This window comes from Leptopilina heterotoma, unplaced genomic scaffold (assembly GCF_015476425.1).
Source record: "Leptopilina heterotoma isolate Lh14 unplaced genomic scaffold, ASM1547642v1 Lhet_42, whole genome shotgun sequence".
Lineage (NCBI taxonomy): Eukaryota > Metazoa > Arthropoda > Insecta > Hymenoptera > Figitidae > Leptopilina > Leptopilina heterotoma.
The window spans coordinates 1,125,702-1,146,010 of NW_025111078.1; the positions used below are offsets into that span (position 1 = coordinate 1,125,702).

At 25.1% G+C, this 20,309-nt stretch overlaps 1 protein-coding gene across 5 annotated transcripts in view; it reads left to right on the plus strand.

Moving 5' to 3' along the window:
• Positions 1 to 1,783: 1,783 nt before the first annotated feature.
• LOC122506588 (angiopoietin-4) overlaps positions 1,784 to 20,309 on the plus strand; it is a 190,291-nt gene continuing 171,765 nt past the window's right edge. The window contains exons 1-2 of one of the 5 annotated variants that reach the window (XM_043618861.1): positions 10,122 to 10,427; positions 10,726 to 11,152. In XM_043618861.1, coding sequence (XP_043474796.1) covers positions 10,986 to 11,152 — 167 coding nt within the window. In that variant the 5' untranslated portion in view covers positions 10,122 to 10,427; positions 10,726 to 10,985. Of the gene's footprint in view, positions 1,846 to 10,121; positions 10,428 to 10,725; positions 11,153 to 20,309 lie in introns of those variants that run through there. The other 4 variants (XM_043618864.1, XM_043618865.1, XM_043618862.1 and 1 more) reach the window with 4 other exon arrangements.

The following is a 20,309-nucleotide window of genomic DNA, read 5'->3' on the forward strand; positions in this document are numbered from 1 at the left end:
AATGGGAAAATTTTTGAAAGAAACAAAAGTTATGTGCCAACTTTGCAAGCGATTATTTCAATTTTTCATTTTTTTTTAATTCTTATATCCTAGGAGCATGATTCATTATAGTCGAGATAATACCTACTTATTAAATTTAGACATTATAGAAATTATTATATTTAAAAAATTCTTTTTCTGCTCGTATTGTCAGAAAAGCATTGTTTGATCAGTTAGTTGATATATTTAGTTAATACAATTCAGATCGCATTGTTGGCAATGGGAATTATCTCTTTTTGTATCACGAAATAGTTGTACAACATACAGAATCATTCATCTCCCTTAAGTGCTTGCATGTTCGATTTGATAAAATATTGATATTATACAAACTTCTGTATTGCACATTTCTTTCAATGATTTGACTTTCGAATGACCTTTCGACACCATACACTTGATTTTATATTGTAGTTTTATTTCATTTTATTCTGAGGGGAATTATAATTCACCTGCGTCTGAATGAATGTACTTTGAGAAAACCATAGGGGGTCGTGACATGATCAGTTGTAATAATTGACGAGATATGTATAGCAAAGTAGAATCGGAAGACTGTTTCTTTAAAGAATTTTATGTATTGTACATGTATAGCAGAGGTCATGGTCATCATTTTCTTTGATGACTAAGCTTTCATCTTGCATTCCCGATTTAATAAAGATGTTAGCAGTGTAGTTACATACTTGAGGATAGCATACCAACTCTTCATAGCTAAAATTCTACGAAAATAGATTTTATCCATTTAGGAACTTGGTCTTTTATTTTTTCTCAAGTTTCCTAATTGCCTAATACATTCATTATTATTTTTCATTATAAGAATGTCGTACTAATCAGATTTAATCAGTTTTTAATTATTTTCTTCTGCATTTCTTTTCCGGATGGGGAAAATTCATTTATTCGAAAATGATTGATTACATTCTTTTTGTATATAAAATTTTTTAAAAATTAGTTTATGATAAAGAAACTTGATCACAGTTTTCTCAAAAGTATCAAATTGATACCAAACTGGATCAAATTGATGTCAAAAATAATTTGGATCAATGTATGATTTGATCCACTTTGATTTGATCCATTTTGGTATCAATTCGTTTGATACTTTTAAGTTAACAGTGATTTTAAAAATTAGTTTAGAAGAGACTTGACGTAAAGAATTCTTCATTTTTTTCAAATTTAAAAAGTAGATTTCTTGCAAAGATAGTTTTTTACTTTTACTAGTAATGGTAAAAGTTTTAAGTTTAATTACACATTCTTTTAAAAGTAGGTACATAATATGAAATTCAGTGAATCGTTGCGGAAATTGTAGATATTATATAAAGCATGACATATTATCAAACAAACCGATTGCAAAGTGTAATCAATAAAAGAAATAGTTTGAATATCTTTCCACGCACATTTTTTTTGTTTGAAAAAAAATTTCTTATGTGTACATTTAGTGGAATTATCTATATATATTGCTATGGTTAATATTTATATTCCGTAATTTTCTGAATATAATTCATTGAAGAAGAACGTTTTCAGATGTATTATAATTATATTCTTTTAAACTCAAGTTAAATATATTATAGGAAGTGGTATATTATTAATTTTTATGGATCTCTAAATGCATATAATTTTTTATCAATGTTATACACATATATATTTAAATACATATAGATATGTATATAAATATATATAAATATTATAAATACATATATATTCTATAATAAAAAATAGAAAGTTTCACATATTCTTTGCTTAAAAATTTTATAATTTGTTTCAGGATATTTCTACATTCTTCGAGTCCTGGCGGAACAGTTTCACTTCTCATCGTTAATGGTGAGTCTTTTATTTATTTTTCTTTAGATTTTTACGCTAATTTGTGAAAATTTAAATAGCATATCTTTTTTCTTCATTGATAGTATTTTTTACAATACTTTGTGTTAAAAATTTAAAAAAAAACTGCTGCTTTTACCGCACTAGTGCGGAAAAATGCGCAACTGCGCATATCTAATTCCGCGTAAAGTTAACCTAACCTCACTTTTTGGCAAATTTTTTAAAACAAATTTTTTTTTTAAGAATTGTCAAATATTGACTAATTTTTCGTACAATTTACTTCGAAAGTTTAGCATCGTTCACTTTTCAAAAAAAATAAAATTTGATCAAAATTTAAAAGTCCAAAAATTATTACATATTATTAATTTAAACTCGAATTGCAAATTTATAAAATAAATATTGAAAATGAATCATATTAAACTGAAACTTTAAGTATTTTTTAAAAATTTTAAGCTTATAGAGAATTATTTATTTATTTCCAAAAGCACAAAAATAATGAAGCTAAATGCCATAAAAGAGAGAAAAAAATGATGAATTTTAAGAAATTCGGATTTTTGAATTTTTGATAATTTTAGATTTTCTACCAAAGGGTCGAGACTATTAAATAAGTAAAGTATTTTCCAAGAGCACAAAAATAATGAAGCTAAATGCCATAAAAGAGAGAAAAAAATGATGAATTTTAAGAAATTCGGATTTTTGAATTTTTGATAATTTTCGATAATTTTAGATTTTTTACCAAAAAGTCGAGACTATTTAATAAGTAAAGTATTTTCCAAAAGCACAAAAATAATGAAGCTAAATGCCATAAAAGAGAGAAAAAAATGATGAATTTTAAGAAATTCGGATTTTTGAATTTTTGATAATTTTAGATTTTCTACCAAAGGGTCGAGACTATTAAATAAGTAAAGTATTTTCCAAGAGCACAAAAATAATGAAGCTAAATGCCATAAAAGAGAGAAAAAAATTATAAATTTTAAGAAATTCGGATTTTTGAATTTTTGATAATTTTCGATAATTTTAGATTTTTTACCAAAGAGTCGAGACTATTTAATAAGTAAAGTATTTTCCAAAAGCACAAAAATAATGAAGCTAAATTCCATAAAAGAGAGAAAAAAATGATGAATTTTAAGAAATTCGGATTTTTGAATTTTTGATAATTTTCGATAATTTTAGATTTTTTACCAAAGAGTCGAGACTATTTAATAAGTAAAGTATTTTCCAAAAGCACAAAAATAATGAAGCTAAATGCCATAAAAGAGAGAAAAAAATGATGAATTTTAAGAAATTCGGATTTTTGAATTTTTGATAATTTTCGATAATTTTAGATTTTTTACCAAAGAGTCGAGACTATTTAATAAGTAAAGTATTTTCCAAAAGCACAAAAATAATGAAGCTAAATGCCATAAAAGAGAGAAAAAAATGATGAATTTTAAGAAATTCGGATTTTTGAATTTTTGATAATTTTAGATTTTCTACCAAAGGGTCGAGACTATTAAATAAGTAAAGTATTTTCCAAGAGCACAAAAATAATGAAGCTAAATGCCATAAAAGAGAGAAAAAAATGATAAATTTTAAGAAATTCGGATTTTTGAATTTTTGATAATTTTCGATAATTTTAGATTTTTTACCAAAGAGTCGAGACTATTTAATAAGTAAAGTATTTTCCAAAAGCACAAAAATAATGAAGCTAAATGCCATAAAAGAGAGAAAAAAATGATGAATTTTAAGAAATTCGGATTTTTGAATTTTTGATAATTTTCGATAATTTTAGATTTTTTACCAAAAAGTCGAGACTATTTAATAAGTAAAGTATTTTCCAAAAGCACAAAAATAATGAAGCTAAATGCCATAAAAGAGAGAAAAAAATGATGAATTTTAAGAAATTCGGATTTTTGAATTTTTGATAATTTTAGATTTTCTACCAAAGGGTCGAGACTATTAAATAAGTAAAGTATTTTCCAAGAGCACAAAAATAATGAAGCTAAATGCCATAAAAGAGAGAAAAAAATTATAAATTTTAAGAAATTCGGATTTTTGAATTTTTGATAATTTTCGATAATTTTAGATTTTTTACCAAAGAGTCGAGACTATTTAATAAGTAAAGTATTTTCCAAAAGCACAAAAATAATGAAGCTAAATTCCATAAAAGAGAGAAAAAAATGATGAATTTTAAGAAATTCGGATTTTTGAATTTTTGATAATTTTCGATAATTTTAGATTTTTTACCAAAGAGTCGAGACTATTTAATAAGTAAAGTATTTTCCAAAAGCACAAAAATAATGAAGCTAAATGCTATAAAAGAGAGAAAAAAATGATGAATTTTAAGAAATTCGGATTTTTGAATTTTTGATAATTTTCGATAATTTTAGATTTTTTACCAAAGAGTCAAGACTATTTAATAAGTAAAGTATTTTCCAAAAGCACAAAAATATTGAAACTAAATGCCGTAAAAAAGAAGAAAAAATGTTGAATTTTAAGAAATTCGGATTTTTGAATTTTTGATAATTTTCGATAATTTTAGATTTTTTACCAAAGAGTCGAGACTATTTAATAAGTAAAGTATTTTCCAAAAGCACAAAAATATTGAAACTAAATGCCGTAAAAAAGAAGAAAAAATGTTGAATTTTAAGAAATTCGGATTTTTGATAATTTTCGATAATTTTAGATTTTTTACCAAAGAGTCGAGACTATTTAATAAGTAAAGTATTTTCCAAAAGCACAAAAATATTGAAACTAAATGCCGTAAAAAAGAAGAAAAAATGTTGAATTTTAAGAAATTCGGATTTTTGAATTTTTGATAATTTTCGATAATTTTAGATTTTTTACCAAAGAGTCGAGACTATTTAATAAGTAAAGTATTTTCCAAAAGCACAAAAATAATGAAGCTAAATGCCATAAAAGAGAGAAAAAAATGATGAATTTTAAGAAATTCGGATTTTTGAATTTTTGATAATTTTAGATTTTCTACCAAAGGGTCGAGACTATTAAATAAGTAAAGTATTTTCCAAGAGCACAAAAATAATGAAGCTAAATGCCATAAAAGAGAGAAAAAAATGATAAATTTTAAGAAATTCGGATTTTTGAATTTTTGATAATTTTCGATAATTTTAGATTTTTTACCAAAGAGTCGAGACTATTTAATAAGTAAAGTATTTTCCAAAAGCACAAAAATAATGAAGCTAAATGCCATAAAAGAGAGAAAAAAATGATGAATTTTAAGAAATTCGGATTTTTGAATTTTTGATAATTTTAGATTTTCTACCAAAGGGTCGAGACTATTAAATAAGTAAAGTATTTTCCAAAAGCACAAAAATATTGAAACTAAATGCCGTAAAAAAGAAGAAAAAATGTTGAATATTTTAAGAAATTCGGATTTTTGAATTTTTGATAATTTTCGATAATTTTAGATTTTTTACCAAAGAGTCGAGACTATTTAATAAGTAAAGTATTTTCCAAAAGCACAAAAATATTGAAACTAAATGCCGTAAAAAAGAAGAAAAAATGTTGAATTTTAAGAAATTCGGATTTTTGAATTTTTGATAATTTTCGATAATTTTAGATTTTTTACCAAAGAGTCGAGACTATTTAATAAGTAAAGTATTTTCTAAAAGCACAAAAATAATAAAGCTAAATACTATCAAAGAGAAGAAAAACTGTTTAATAACAGGGGGGCGGGGCCCCCCTAGTTATTTATAAAAATGAAACTTTGGACAAACTTGCAGGAGATGGAGTAATATTGACTTAAAAATAAACCGAAATTATTTAAAACTAACGCTTTTTAAATGAATTTAAATGATTACGCCTTGCTCTCGTTTCTTCCGTGTAAATTTTCTGTTTTTTTCACCCAACTAGATTAATGCTTTTCACTGTATTAAACTTATAATTCCCGCCATTTTGACTTCCTTGATACCTCGGGGTAAATTGAACCACGAGAGAGGCTATTCTTCGCCTTTGCTATAAAGTACAATTATCCTGTCGGATTTACGATTCTAAACCATATCCAGCAGTCAAGTATATATGGGCATTGTTGTTATTTCCCATGATTTCGTTGGGTTTCCGAACCGAGAACAACGGCAACGCGACGTTATAGCTGTATTGGTCAGGAAAAACGAACGAGGAAATTATGCAATAAACAATCTGGTTTTTGGCATTGACATAATCGAGTGCACATTAAGAGGGATGTGCATTGTATAATGTATACGTGGAGATATATATATTTTATTATATGCCTTGTATATTATAAAAATAAAAGAACAAACACACTGCGAAAAGAAATGAATGCTCCGTAAAGTCAGTCGCAAGTGTGGTATAATAAAATATAAAAGTAAGAGACGTGGGTGCGTTTGCAACATACGTGGGTGCGATAGTATAATCGAGTGGATTCGTTGCATATAGTGTTTATAATCTACATGTACCTGTTTCTTCTTCCTCGCTGAGAAACTTCTTTAGAATCGTATACAATAGTATCATACTATTTTCTTACTACCCTCTTTCTAGAGTCTCTTTTTATTTCAAGAGTTTTTATTTTAGACTCGATTTTAGATGAGAAAAAAAGTCAGAACAATACCCCCAAGTCGATATTATTGTTATGACGCACTTTATGGTTGATTTGACACGTTCTTATTTATAATGTGTTGTCTCATTGTAAATAATAAATTTCCAGATGGTTTATGGTTTTGCTTTTTATTCGATTCGAATGTTTGTTACTGGACTTCTTCATTCTTCTTCATCAGGTGTATGTTTGATATAGTGCCTTTTGAATTTTACTAGGTGTCGTCCGTATACTACGTGAACAAATATTTTCTGGTAAAAAAAAATAATATTTTTTGGTAAAGGAAATAATATTTTTTGGTAAAAAAAATAATATTTTTGATAGAATATGAAAACTTACAGTTAAAAAGAAAGTTTTTTTTATTTTAAAATAGTTAATTACTAGATATTTTCTAATAAATTTAAAAAATGTAAAATCTTGACAGTGAAGAAGCGCTGCGCAAGCGCCGAAGATAGAACGATAAGTGGGGGCAATAGGAGGGAGAGAGAAAGACGAGAACATCTTTCTCACTCCCATTGCCCCCACTCCTGCGCCTGCGCTCCACTTCTTGGTTAAGCATCTTACACACCATTAAATATTTGATATCAACGTACATTTGTACATTTAAACAAAATTGATACAAATTTTTATTTAATAAAAATATAAAATAAAATATTTTGAAATGAAAAATTTTTAATTTCAAGAGAATTTAATTTATATTTAATAATTTTTAATTTAAAATTTAAATTTATTAAGTATATAAATGAATTTATCACTTGGTAAAAATTATATAATTAAATTAAAAGAAAATTATCAATCCTTCAAGTCAAATAATTTTGACTTGGAAGATTGATAATTTTATTTTAATTTAATTATAAATTTATTAAGATTTTCTTTTGAAAAAGTTGACGATCTTTTTTTTGAGGTTATGAAGCGCAATAAGAGTTGTAATTCGCTTTTAAGGTTAACTGCGTAGAGTTAACATCTTAGAATTGCCCGATCCAGGAATAATGTTGCTTGAAAAAAAAGTAATATTATTCTTTATTGTTAAGTTATGACAGCTACTTTATGCATAATTCATAAAAGTTATTTAAGTGCCATCTAAAGTGATCATTTAAAATATCGTAAATTTGCACATAACCTATTTTTCAGATTGAGAGTAAAATTGTTTTTTTTTATTACTATTAAATATTCAATACTTTATATAATGACAAATTTAATAAACGTCAGTCTTTTTGAAAAAAGGTCCATAAAGTCTGTAATTTGATTGAAAAAGGACGAAAAGTTCGTAAATTGTACGATACAATTTGGAGAATTTTAGAGAAATTACAAATGATAGCAGAAATTCAATTATTTTAAAAAAGTAAAAAAATTCTTCGCAGAAATTTAATTATGTTCGAAAATTAAAAAAAATCTCGTCAAAATTTCAATTATCTTTAGAAATAATAAAATTTTTCGCTGAAATTCAATTATTTTCATGAATATTAAAATTTTTACAGGGATTCATAATTATTTTCGTAAATAATAAAATTACTACTGGAATCCAATTAATTAAGAATAGCATTTTAAAATTTTTAATAAAATTTTAATCGATTTCAATAAATTATTTATTTTTGTATTTAAATAATTGAATTCTAGTAAAATTTTCTAATAAAAATTGATTTAAAAATGAATTTCAGTTAAAAACAAATGAATTTGAAAATTCTCAAAAAACTTTTTCCAAAATTTATTAAAAATAATGTATTTATAGAAAAATTGTAGTTAAAAACAATAAAAAAAAATTAATTTTTCATTGGAATTCAATTATTTTCAAATATAATAATAAAATTGTTCGAAAGAAATCAATTATTTTAAATACATAATTTTAATTAAATGTCTTTGAAATAATTAAATTATTCTTTGAGATTTTAATAAAATTCTTGTCAAGAATTCAATTATTTACAAAAATAATTTTTCGAAAGAATTTAATTGAATTAAAGATAAATAACAAAATTGTTCCCAAAAATTCAATTATTTTGAGGCATTTTAATAAAATTCTTTGCAAAATTCAATTAGTATCATAAATAACAATATTCATCACAAGAATTCAATTATTTTTAAAAGTAAGAAATTTTTTCTTGTAAATTCAATTATTTCTTTAATAATAAAATTCTTTTTAGAAATTTAATTATTTTTAATACAATTTTAAAGGAATTCTTCGAAAATTGACATTATTCTGAAAAATTTTATTAAAATTTCTCGAAAGAATTTAATATTAATAAGAAACATTCAGTAAATTATTTATTTTTGTATTTAAATAATTGAATTCTCGTAGAATTTTTTAAATAAAAATTGATATTAAAATGAATTATTTTCAGGAATTTAAATAAAATTCTTTGCAAAATTCAATTATGTTCATAAATAAGAATATTCACGATAAGAATTCAATTATTTTTAAAATTCTTCGCAGAAATTCAATTATTTTCAAGATTTTTAATAAATTTTTTTTTAAAATTCAATTATTTTCATTATTATAACAATATTTATGATAAGAATTCAATTATTTTCAAAATTTTTTTTAAAATTCTTCGCAGATAATTCTATTATTTTCATGAATATTAAAATTTTTACAGGGATTCAATTATTTTCGTAAATAATAAAATTACCACTTTGGAATCCAATTAATTAAGAATAGCATTTTAAAATTTTTGATAAAATTTTAATCGATTTCAATAAATGATTTATTTTTGTATTTAAATAATTGAATTCCAGTAGAATTTTCTAATAAAAATTGATTTAAAAATAAATTTCAGTTAAAAGTGCAAATAAATTTGAAAATTCTCAAAAGTATTTTTAAAATTCTTCGCAGAAATTCAATTATTTTCAAAAATTTTAATAAAATTCTTTGCAATTCAATTATTTTCATTATTAACAATATTCATGATAAGAATTCAATTATTTTCAAAATTTTTTGCAAAAATTCAATTATTTTCAAAAATCTTAATAAAATTTTTCACAGCAATTATTTTATAAATCCTAATGAAATTCTTCTCAAGAATTCAATTATTTTTAATAGAATTTTAAATGAATTCTTCGAAAATTGCCATTATTCTTAAAAGTTTTATTAAAATTTGTCGAAAGAATTTAATATTAAGAAACATTCAGTAAATCATTTATTTTTGTATTTAAATAATTCAATTTTTCTAGAATTTCCTAATAAAAATTTATATTAAAATGAATTTTTGTTCAAATTTTAGATAATAATAATTGAATATTAAAACCATTATAGCATGAATTTTTAAAAATAATTAAATTTTAAAAAGGTTGTTAATTAAAATATTTGAAAATTTGAATTTTTCATACTTTTAGCTAAACAATTGTGTAGAATTAAGTTTTTTGAAAAAGTTTAATTGAATTTTTATTAAATTACTTTTTCGAAAATTAATTGATTTAGAGAAGAGTTAGTTGAAAAATTATTAAAGAATTTATAGTTTTATGAATTAAATGTCGAAAGGCCGAATTAGAACCGAAACATGTTAATCTGGAATTACGTATTTAAAGCCCCCCCCTCTCTTTTTCTACTTTTTTTTTTAATTTTTTTTTTATTAAAATGTCTATGGGATTTTTTGGATGAGATATATTTGTGGTCATCAGAATCCCCTCCCTCCCCTCGCCTCTCTCTCTCTCTCTCTCTCTCTTTCTTTCTTTTTCTCTCTCATTTTAAGGAAGGCGGACACCGGCATATGTGAAAGTAAGTCTTTGGTTGACTGAGAACGCGTGCCCGCGGTTCTGCTTACCTATGGACTGGGTTTACAACGGGGATAACCCCACGTTACAACCGCCGGCGAGAGGCCACGCGAAACAGAGACGACAGAACTTAAACAGACACTTTTCGAGTCGCAGACTCTCCGCACGAATCCCAACGAGAAACGCTTTTTGTAATTCACGGTTTCGAGTTTTTTTTTTTCATCTTCTTTTCCTTCTCTACTTTTTTTTTTATTCTCCTTAATCAGTTTGTTGAGGCCCCCCCTCCCCCTCAGTTCTTTAACGTATAGGACAAGACTGATAAAAAAAAGTAACAAAAAATTTCTTAAAAGTAGCTTTCTGAAAAATTTTTTTTGTTTTAAATTTAAAAAAAAAAAAAAAAAAAATACAATGAAATTGGGAAACAATGAAATTTTTAGAAAATAGAGAACTAGAGGAATACTTTATGTGATATTTTTGAATACCTCGCATTCTCAAAGATATTTTCTACAAAAAATTTATTTTTTGGGATCAAAAAAATAATTTTTTTTTATTTGAAATTTATTTAGAAATTTTTTGTCCCTTTTCGTATCGGTAAAAATCAAGTGTAAAGTTCATAATTGCAATAGAGGATTATTGATCATCGACAGGTGCTACTTGAGGATTTTTTCAGTGTTATTGAGATTTCGCAAAAAAGGAAACAAAAAAAAATTTGTTTTGAAAATATTTAAATAGACGTACTAGAAATTAAAAAAAAAACCAGTGCTCATTGGTCCAGGAGGGAAGTTTTTTTTTAAAAAAAAAGTTGTAAAGTTGTTAAAGTGAAATTCGTGTGTTTCGTGATATAAAGTGATTAAATTATTCGGCGAAAAATTGTGAATTTCTCACAATGAGGAGAGCGGTTCTAACCGCTTGTTTGCTGAGTTTTGCTCTCGCCGGAAGTCCCAGGTTACCTAGGACTTCTGCCGATCAGCGCAGCATCCGAAATGCACATGTCAATAATAATATTACTGGGAATATTTTACCGCCACCTTCTCGTGGATCCCCTCGAAGCAGGTAGAGAACTGTTAATTTTCTTAATTTATATTTATCAGATTTAGGTAATAATAGCGAATTAGTGAGGGTTTGGTTAATTCAGTCAATCGTTTGGTAAATAAAGTAAATTTTTTTTATTAGGCCAATTGTTTGGTCGTTTCAGTCAAATGTTTGGTTACTTTAACCAAATTTTTGTTTTAATTCAGTCAAATATTTGGGTAATTTAATTAAATGTTTGGTTATTTTAACAGATTTTTTTTGGTTGATTTAGGTAAATATTTGGGTAATTTAATCCAAAGTTTTGTTATTTCAATCGAATTCAGTCAAAGGTTTGGTTACATTAATTGAATTTTTATTTTAATTCAGTAAAATATTTGGGCAATTCAATCAAACGTTTTGCCATTTCAATCAATGTTTGGCTATTTAAATCAATCGTTTCATAAATTAAGTCAATCTTTTTGTTAATTACGCCAATCGTTTGGTCGATTCAGTCAAATGTTTGGTTACTTTAATCGAATGTTTCTCTTAATTTAGTCAAATATTTGGGTAAGTCAATCAAACGTTCGGTTACTTTAAACCCTATTTTCGTTTTAATTCAGTAAAATATTTGGGTAATTTAATCAAACGTTTTTTTATTTCAATCCAATTTTTGGTTATTTAAGTCAATCGTTTGGTTAATTAGGCTAATCGTTTGGTAGATTTAGTCAAATGTTTGGTTACTTTGATGGAATGATCTTTTTAATTCCGTCAAATATTTGGGTAATTTAATCAAACGTTTGGTTATTTTAACAGATTTTTTGGTTGATTTAGGTAAATTTTTGGGTAATTCAATCAAACGTTTTGTTATTTCAATCGAATGTTTGGTTGATTTGGTCAATCGTTTGGTTAATTAAGCCAAAAGTTTCGTCAATTTAGTCAAAGGTTTGGTTACTTCAATCGAATATCTCTTTTAATTCAGTTAAATATTTGAGTAATTTAATCAAACCTTTTGTTACTTCAATTAAATGTTCAGTTGATTCAGTCAAATGTTTCATTGATTCGTCAGTCGAATGGTTAATTAATTCAAAGCAGAAATGTTTGGATAATTTTATCAAATGTTTGTTTAATTTAAAAATATAAATATTTGGTTAATTTAGTCAAATTTTGGGTTAATTAAATCGAATGTTTGGTTAAATCAGTCAAATGTTAGAATGATTCGAAAAAGAAATGTTTGGATAATTTAATCACTTAAATATTTAATTATATTTTAATATTTAATAGTATTAAATTATTTTTAAAAAAGTTTAATTACATTTCTGAGTTATCAAATTCAGAAATCTAATTCAAATTAAATCGGATAAATAAAATTAATATTAATATAAAATGAAAATAACTGCGTGGAATTTCCAAAAAATAAATTGGACAGTGATGTCATAACGTCCTTAAAAAAAAAAAAAAAAAGAAAAAAAAACCGAGACGAATGGTGTAATTAGCCAGAATTGTACACTCGACTCTCGGAGTGTTTTATTATTTATTTATAGCCGTCTTTTGAGCGACGTTGGATTCTCTATATAAATTCCCGTTTATTGGTCCAGTTTTTCCACAAACAACGTTTTACTTTTACTCCGCAGAGCAGAGCTACTCCTTTAAAAACTTATAGAAAAATCATTTCCGAACTCATCAGTAGATAAAAATCTCAAGTTTGACCCAAATAAAATAAGATATTCTTCAATATTATCAAAAAAAAAAAAAAACTTTTAAACTATAAAATAAGTCGTTAAATTCTCCCTAATTTATGTATAAAATTAAAAAATTACTAAATTTTCAAAAAGTCATTTTCAAATATAAAAAAAAATATACAACTAAACTTATTATTTATTTCGTTTATAACCAAATATTTAATTTATTTTATATTATATAAAAACTATCGCATGAATATTGCAATACAAACATTTTCTCCATAATCAACAAATTAAGCAAGTTTCACAATTTTCTTGTGCAATCACTACTTTGATTTAATTTTTCAATTGTTCCTTATTATTTCATCCATAATTGATGTAATTATCGAACAAAATACTCTTGATCTTCTCTAGCACATTGACCATAGATTCATCTTGCGACCATAATTCACAAATTTAAAAATTCCATTATGAAATACAACATTATTATTCTCATAATTTAAAAACAAAAATTGTTACATAAAATATAACAAACTAAATTTTTAATTTCTATCAATTTTTCCAAGGATATTAAATTAAGACAAAAAACGTATCAAAACGTTGCTACCCAACTATTCTCATATACATTCTTTTGTCTGAATTTTATATCCTTAGAAAAAAAAGTTAAATTTAGGAAAAATTAATTTTCATTAAAAAAAAGTTTATAATATGAATAAGTATATATATATATACGAAAAGAGAAAGATTGCAATGATTTTCTTGATTTTTTGAGAGGGGGTGAGGTGGGAGGTGTTCAAGATAAACATTATAAATTAGGACACTTTTGATCCGCCGACGAATTCGGCTTAATTACCAATCAATCTTCGTAACATGACCAATCATCAATACTCCAGATAAGGACATTGAAGTAAAAAATTAATCTCTGATCGATAGTTCCCGTTTTAAATTACTGATCGAAAAGGGTATTCAAATTAATTGGGAATAATTTTCTTTTTTTATAATTATCCACAACCACCGAGGATAAATTTTCGAAAAAGAAAAAAACAAACTATTTGGTTAATTTATATATACTGCTGTGAATTATAAACGAAAACATATTTTCGCTTATTTAGCAGTGATTCAATTCGAGACTTCGGATTTGATAATTAATTTAAAAAAAGTAGCTTTAAAACTAAAAAAAAGTAGATTTTATTAGAATTTTTTAAAATAATTGAATTTTCAAGAAGAAATTGATTACTTTTAAAAATAATTGAATTCTTGTGATGAATATTGTTATTTATAAAAATAATTGAATTTTGGCAAGAATTTTATTAAAATGCCTCAAAATAATTGAATTTTCGGGAAAATATTGCTATATATCTTGAATAATTGAATTCTTTCGATAAGAATTATTTATGTAAATAATTGAATTCTTAGGAAGAATTTTATTAAAATCTAAAAGAATAATTGAATTATTTCAAAAAAATTTAATTGAAATTATATTTAAAATAATTTATTTCTTTCGAACAATAATTTTATTAAAATACTTGAAAATAATTGAAAATAATTGAATTCCTGTGAAAAATTATAATATTTTTGTAAATAATTGAATTCCTCCAAAGAATTTAAAAAAACATTTTTTTTAAATAATTGATTTTTTCGAGGAATTGAAATTAAATTTTTAAGAATAATTACATTTTGGAGCAATTCTTGTAAAATTTTATTAAAAATAATTGAAATCCTGCGAGAAATTCTGTTATTTATGAAAATAATTGAATTTTGCAAAGAATTTTATTAAAATGCTTCAAAATAATTGAATTTTCGGGAAAATATTGTCATTTATCTTGAATAATTGAATTCTTTCGAAGAATTGTTTATGTAAATAATTGAATTCTTGGGAAGAATTTTAATCATGAAAAGAATTGAATTCTAACGACAATTTTTACAAAAATGTTTTTAAATAATTGAATTCTGTTTGGAAATTTTAGGAAAATAGTAGATATTGAAAACCATTGAATTGCGAAAAGTTTTTAAAAAATATTAAATTTTACAAAGAATTCTATTAAAATTTTTGAGAATAATTGAATGTCTGTGTAGCATTTTATTAAATTTTTTTGAAAATAATTGAATTCGTAAAAAACATTTTATTATTTAAGAAAATAATTAAATTCTTGCGAACGATTTTATTAGAACTTCAGTTCTTATTAGAACTGAATTTCTATGAAAAATTTTATTATTAGTGAAAGTAATTGAATTATTGTGAAGAATTTTATGAAAATTTTGTTAAATAATTGATTTTTTCGAAATTTTTTAAAAAATGCTATTCTAAATTAATTGAATTGTGGAAAATGAAATTAAAATTTAATTTTAAATTAAATTTAAAAAATTTAAATTAAAAAATTAAATTAAAATTTAAATTAATTGAATTTGTGGAAATTTTATTATTTATGAAAATTTTGAATGAATTTTATCAATTTTTTTAAAAATAATTGAATTCCTTTGCTTTTTATAAAAACACTAGATATTGAAAATAATTGAATTTTGAATATTTTTTGAAAATAATTCCAGAAATTTGCAGAAGTAAATCTTAAAAAATGAAATACGGTAAAATTTTATTTCCGCAAATAGTAAAAATTTAATTTTACATTTGAAAATAGTAAAAGTTGCCTTATTTTCCTCTTTTGATATTTTGATAAATAGAAATTAGTCAAAGAAAATAGAATCATGATCGTTAGATTAGTTCGGACAGTCGGATAAATTGTCTCGACTTTCAAAACAATGCTTATAGATCATTTCTGGATCATTCTTGTTGCAAACTTTATATACCAACAGAGTTCATGGTGAAAGTGAAATTAATCAGAAAGGAACAATTGGCATTAAAACTTTAGGATTATTTTTTTTTCTTTTTTTAAAAACTATTTTAACTGATTATTAATTCTTAAAAAAGAAAACAAAATTATAGAGAATATTTATCAATAAAAACTAAACTTTATCGAACAGTTAACTGCGCAGGTCAAGTAGAGGGGCAAAGCGAACTGTTATTGGTTAACGCCACTCCCCCCCCACTACTTTTAGCACTCTGCGCGCGCAGAATTTCTAAAACCGAAGCGATATTCAGATTAAACTTATTTTCATAAATAATAAATTTCGTCGAAGGAATTCAATTATTTTGAAAAATTTTAAAAACATTTTTTGGAAGAAATCAATTTTTTTTTCATAAATTAAAAAAATCATTGCGAGAATGATATTATATTTTCAATTTCGTCAACAGAATTCAAATCGACGCGGTTGTCGGGTGTTAATTAAAAAAAACCCCGATTTTAATAGTCGATATATTTCACCTCTTGCTTTTGTTAAATTTTTTTTTTTTTTTAAAAAAGATTGAATATTTATTTTGCGAATTTAGAAGAAAAAAACTCGTCGGCTATTTAATTTTTTTTCTTCTCCATAAAATTTCAATTTCGTCTCCTATCTTTGTGTATACTTCCACATGAATTTGATCTAAATTAAACTTCTCCTTGATAAAACCAGAATTTCAAAAAAAAATATATAAAAAATTCTATCAAAAAAACCAGTCTGCAGCCATTTACATCTTAAAACTGAAATTAGAGAAAATAGATCTATTTTTAAACTTAAAAGTATAGATTAAATCAATTTAAGAATACAGTGAAACCTGTCGGAGTGCAACTTGATTTTTAAAATTTTGTTATAGTAAACAATTCTTAATTGTTTTATAACTTAATTTTGTAAAAATTTTACTATTTTCTGCATCTAAATAAAAATAATTCTTGTTGGACATTTTTGAATAATAAAAAAAAAAATTTTTTATATACTTGAATTTTGACAGGTTTGACTGTATCAAAATTTTACTTTCGAGGCTAAAATTTCAGTCGAAGATTCGAATTTTTTTGGTTTTAGTCAAAAGTGGATTAAAAGTTTAAAATAATATTTTGAAAAATATTATTAATATAATAATGATATTTTGGAGAGAGAATAATAATATCATGCATACACACGTAATATTGAGGACATAAGAATATTAGTCGCAAAATTAATGTACAGTAAATCGACATCATTGTATGTTAAATAGTGAATGCGTCTTCGATTTGACACTTTGAATTAAATGTACCAAGAAAGCGTTCATATGTATATATTAGTGCAGGCGCTGGGGGAAGTTGAGTATGCAAAACCCGAGGACCAAGATTTTTTGATTGATTCATATAGATGAAGTCCTACCATATATGAAAACTCATGTTGCCGGAAAAAATTGTGGTAACTTTGGCCGCCATATTGATTTTAAGGGTGAAATTTGTTTTTCAATATATTGCAGTAAATAACAATTGGACAAAATTTTTGTAGAAACATTTTTTGTAGATATTAATAATATGTATAACTTTCATTAAAAACTTTTTTTCCTATTTGTAACAATACAAAAGTTATAAACAAAAGAATTATTAAAATTAAGGGATGCAAATTTTGAAAATTAATTTACTTTTAATTTTACATTTTACAAAAAAAACTCATCAGAGACAATTTAAAGGAAATTTTCTAACGAATAATTTGAGTGGTCACAATAAAAGATTGCGTTAAATTTATTGACCTTGGATGACGGCAAAGACGGCGGAGTATGGCCAATCCTGGCTTTCAAGATCCACGCGTAAGACGAAATTGTCGCTGTAATGAAATGAAAAACCCGAGGACCAAGATTTTTTGATTGATTTATGTAGATGAAGTCCTACCATATATGAAAACCCATGTTACCGGAAAAAATTGTAGTAACTTTGGCCGCCATATTGATTTTAAGGGTGAAATTTGTTTTTCAATATATTGCAGTAAATAACAATTGGACAAAATTTTTGTACAAACATTTTTTGTAGATATTAATAATATCTATAACTTTCATTAAAAACTTTTTTTCCTATTTGTAACAACACAAAAGTTATAAACAAAAGAATTATTATTAAGGGATGCAAATTTTCAAGATCCACGCGTCGCAAATTCGTCAAAGATCTATATAGTCGATGGTATGTTACTAGTTCATAAAATTCAGTTAAAAAAATTCATTTCATTTGGTGATTTCGCTCAAGCATATTTCTCAACAATCCTTTTATTGCACTCACCTGATGTTAACAGAATTGATGTTGTGTTCGATAGGTACGATAATTTATCAATAAAATTTTTGGAATCAGAATTACGAAGCAAGGGACAACATGTAAAGAAAATGATTATTTAAAATAATTCTACGAAAATTCCAGTTGATACAAAATCTTTTTTTGCAAGTTCTGAAAATAAATTGCAGTTAGTTAAATTTCTATGTAAGTATGCTTTAAAGGAAGTAAAAATTCAGGAAAATCGTGAATTGTACATTTCCGGTGGGTTTGACGACCCGACTAAATGTTATAAGTTGCAAAGTAATTCTATTTCCGAAATTTTTGCATTAAAATCAAATCACTTAGAGGCAGATTCAAGAATGTTTTCTCATATATTTCATGCAGCAGACACTCAGAATGCTCATATCATTATTCTTAGCGCCGATACGGATGTTTTTATCTTAGGAATTTATTTTTGGCAAAAGCTTTATATAATAGGTTGTCAAGGTCTGTGGTTTGAAGGATCACAGAAGAAGAAACGTTATCTAGGATGTCATTTAGCAGCCGAATCCCTTGGTGATAACGTTTCCAAAATTTTACCAGCTTTACATTCTTTAACTGGTTGTGACACTACTAGTCGACTGGGTAATAAGAAAAATTGCTTAAAATCTGCAACATTAGACTTTATTCAGGCAAGACTTTTAAATTTTGGGGATGAATTTCTAGATTTTGAAAAATTTTCAAACGTAGAGAAAGTATGCACTTATTTATATTCACAAAAAGAAATAACAGCTGATGAAATTCGACACAAACTAATTTCTCAAAATATTGGTTTTGGTTTAAATTTATCTAGAATAATATGCACATCTAATGCCTTATATTTACATTGTTTGAGAGCTTCCGCACAAACATATATCTATGGAAAAATGCATTCCAACCTCTAATTGAACCAATTGACTTTCTTCAATTCGGGTATGAATTACGGGATTCTAATTTATATCCGATACAAATGACGAAACCGTCTCTTCCGGAATTGTTAATTAAACCATGTAAATGCTATTCTAACTGTAAAACAATGTCCTGTAGTTGTAAAAAGTCAGGCTTAGTATGTATTTCACTATATGTAAATGTGTAAACAGTGATTGTAACAATTTAAATAATAACATGTAGATAATGCAATTTCCACTTATTCTACAGAACGCTAAATATTTTTTCAAATATACATTTGTTTATTAAAAAAATTGTTATTTCCAAATGTTGAATTACTTGTATTCTATTTGACATGTTTCAGAATAAAATATCATTTATAAAAAAAATTCCAATAGTAATTACAAAGTTTGTTTATGAAATTGTTTATAAAGATTGTTTTAAACAATAATTATTTATTCAATTGTTATCATACTTTAAACTTTTCAACACTCATTTCACTTTTCCATTACATTATAGCGACAATTTAGCCTTACGCGTGGATCTTGAAAATTTGCATCCCTTAATAATAATTCTTTTGTTTATAACTTTTGTGTTGTTACAAATAGGAAAAAAAGTTTTTAATGAAAGTTATAGATATTATTAATATCTACAAAAAATGTTTGTACAAAAATTTTGTCCAATTGTTATTTACTGCAATATATTGAAAAACAAATTTCACCCTTAAAATCAATATGGCGGCCAAAGTTACTACAATTTTTTCCGGTAACATGGGTTTTCATATATGGTAGGACTTCATCTACATAAATCAATCAAAAAATCTTGGTCCTCGGGTTTTTCATTTCATTACAGCGACAATTTCGTCTTACGCGTGGATCTTGAAAGCCAGGATTGGCCATACTCCGCCGTCTTTGCCGTCATCCAAGGTCAATAAATTTAACGCAATCTTTTATTGTGACCACTCAAATTATTCGTTAGAAAATTTCCTTTAAATTGTCTCTGATGAGTTTTTTTTGTAAAATGTAAAATTAAAAGTAAATTAATTTTCAAAATTTGCATCCCTTAATTTTAATAATTCTTTTGTTTATAACTTTTGTATTGTTACAAATAGGAAAAAAAGTTTTTAATGAAAGTTATACATATTATTAATATCTACAAAAAATGTTTCTACAAAAATTTTGTCCAATTGTTATTTACTGCAATATATTGAAAAACAAATTTCACCCTTAAAATCAATATGGCGGCCAAAGTTACCACAATTTTTTCCGGCAACATGAGTTTTCATATATGGTAGGACTTCATCTATATGAATCAATCAAAAAATCTTGGTCCTCGGGTTTTGCATACTCAACTTCCCCCAGCGCCTGCACTATATACCGTGTCAGTAAAAAGAAGAGAAAAAAAACCCTCGGGGAAAGTATATGTATAGTATCGCCTTCACTTTATGACGAGCGACACTTACTTTAGTCGGTGTATATACCTTTGACTTTCCTTATAATGCCCTTTCGCCCTTTCACCACTATT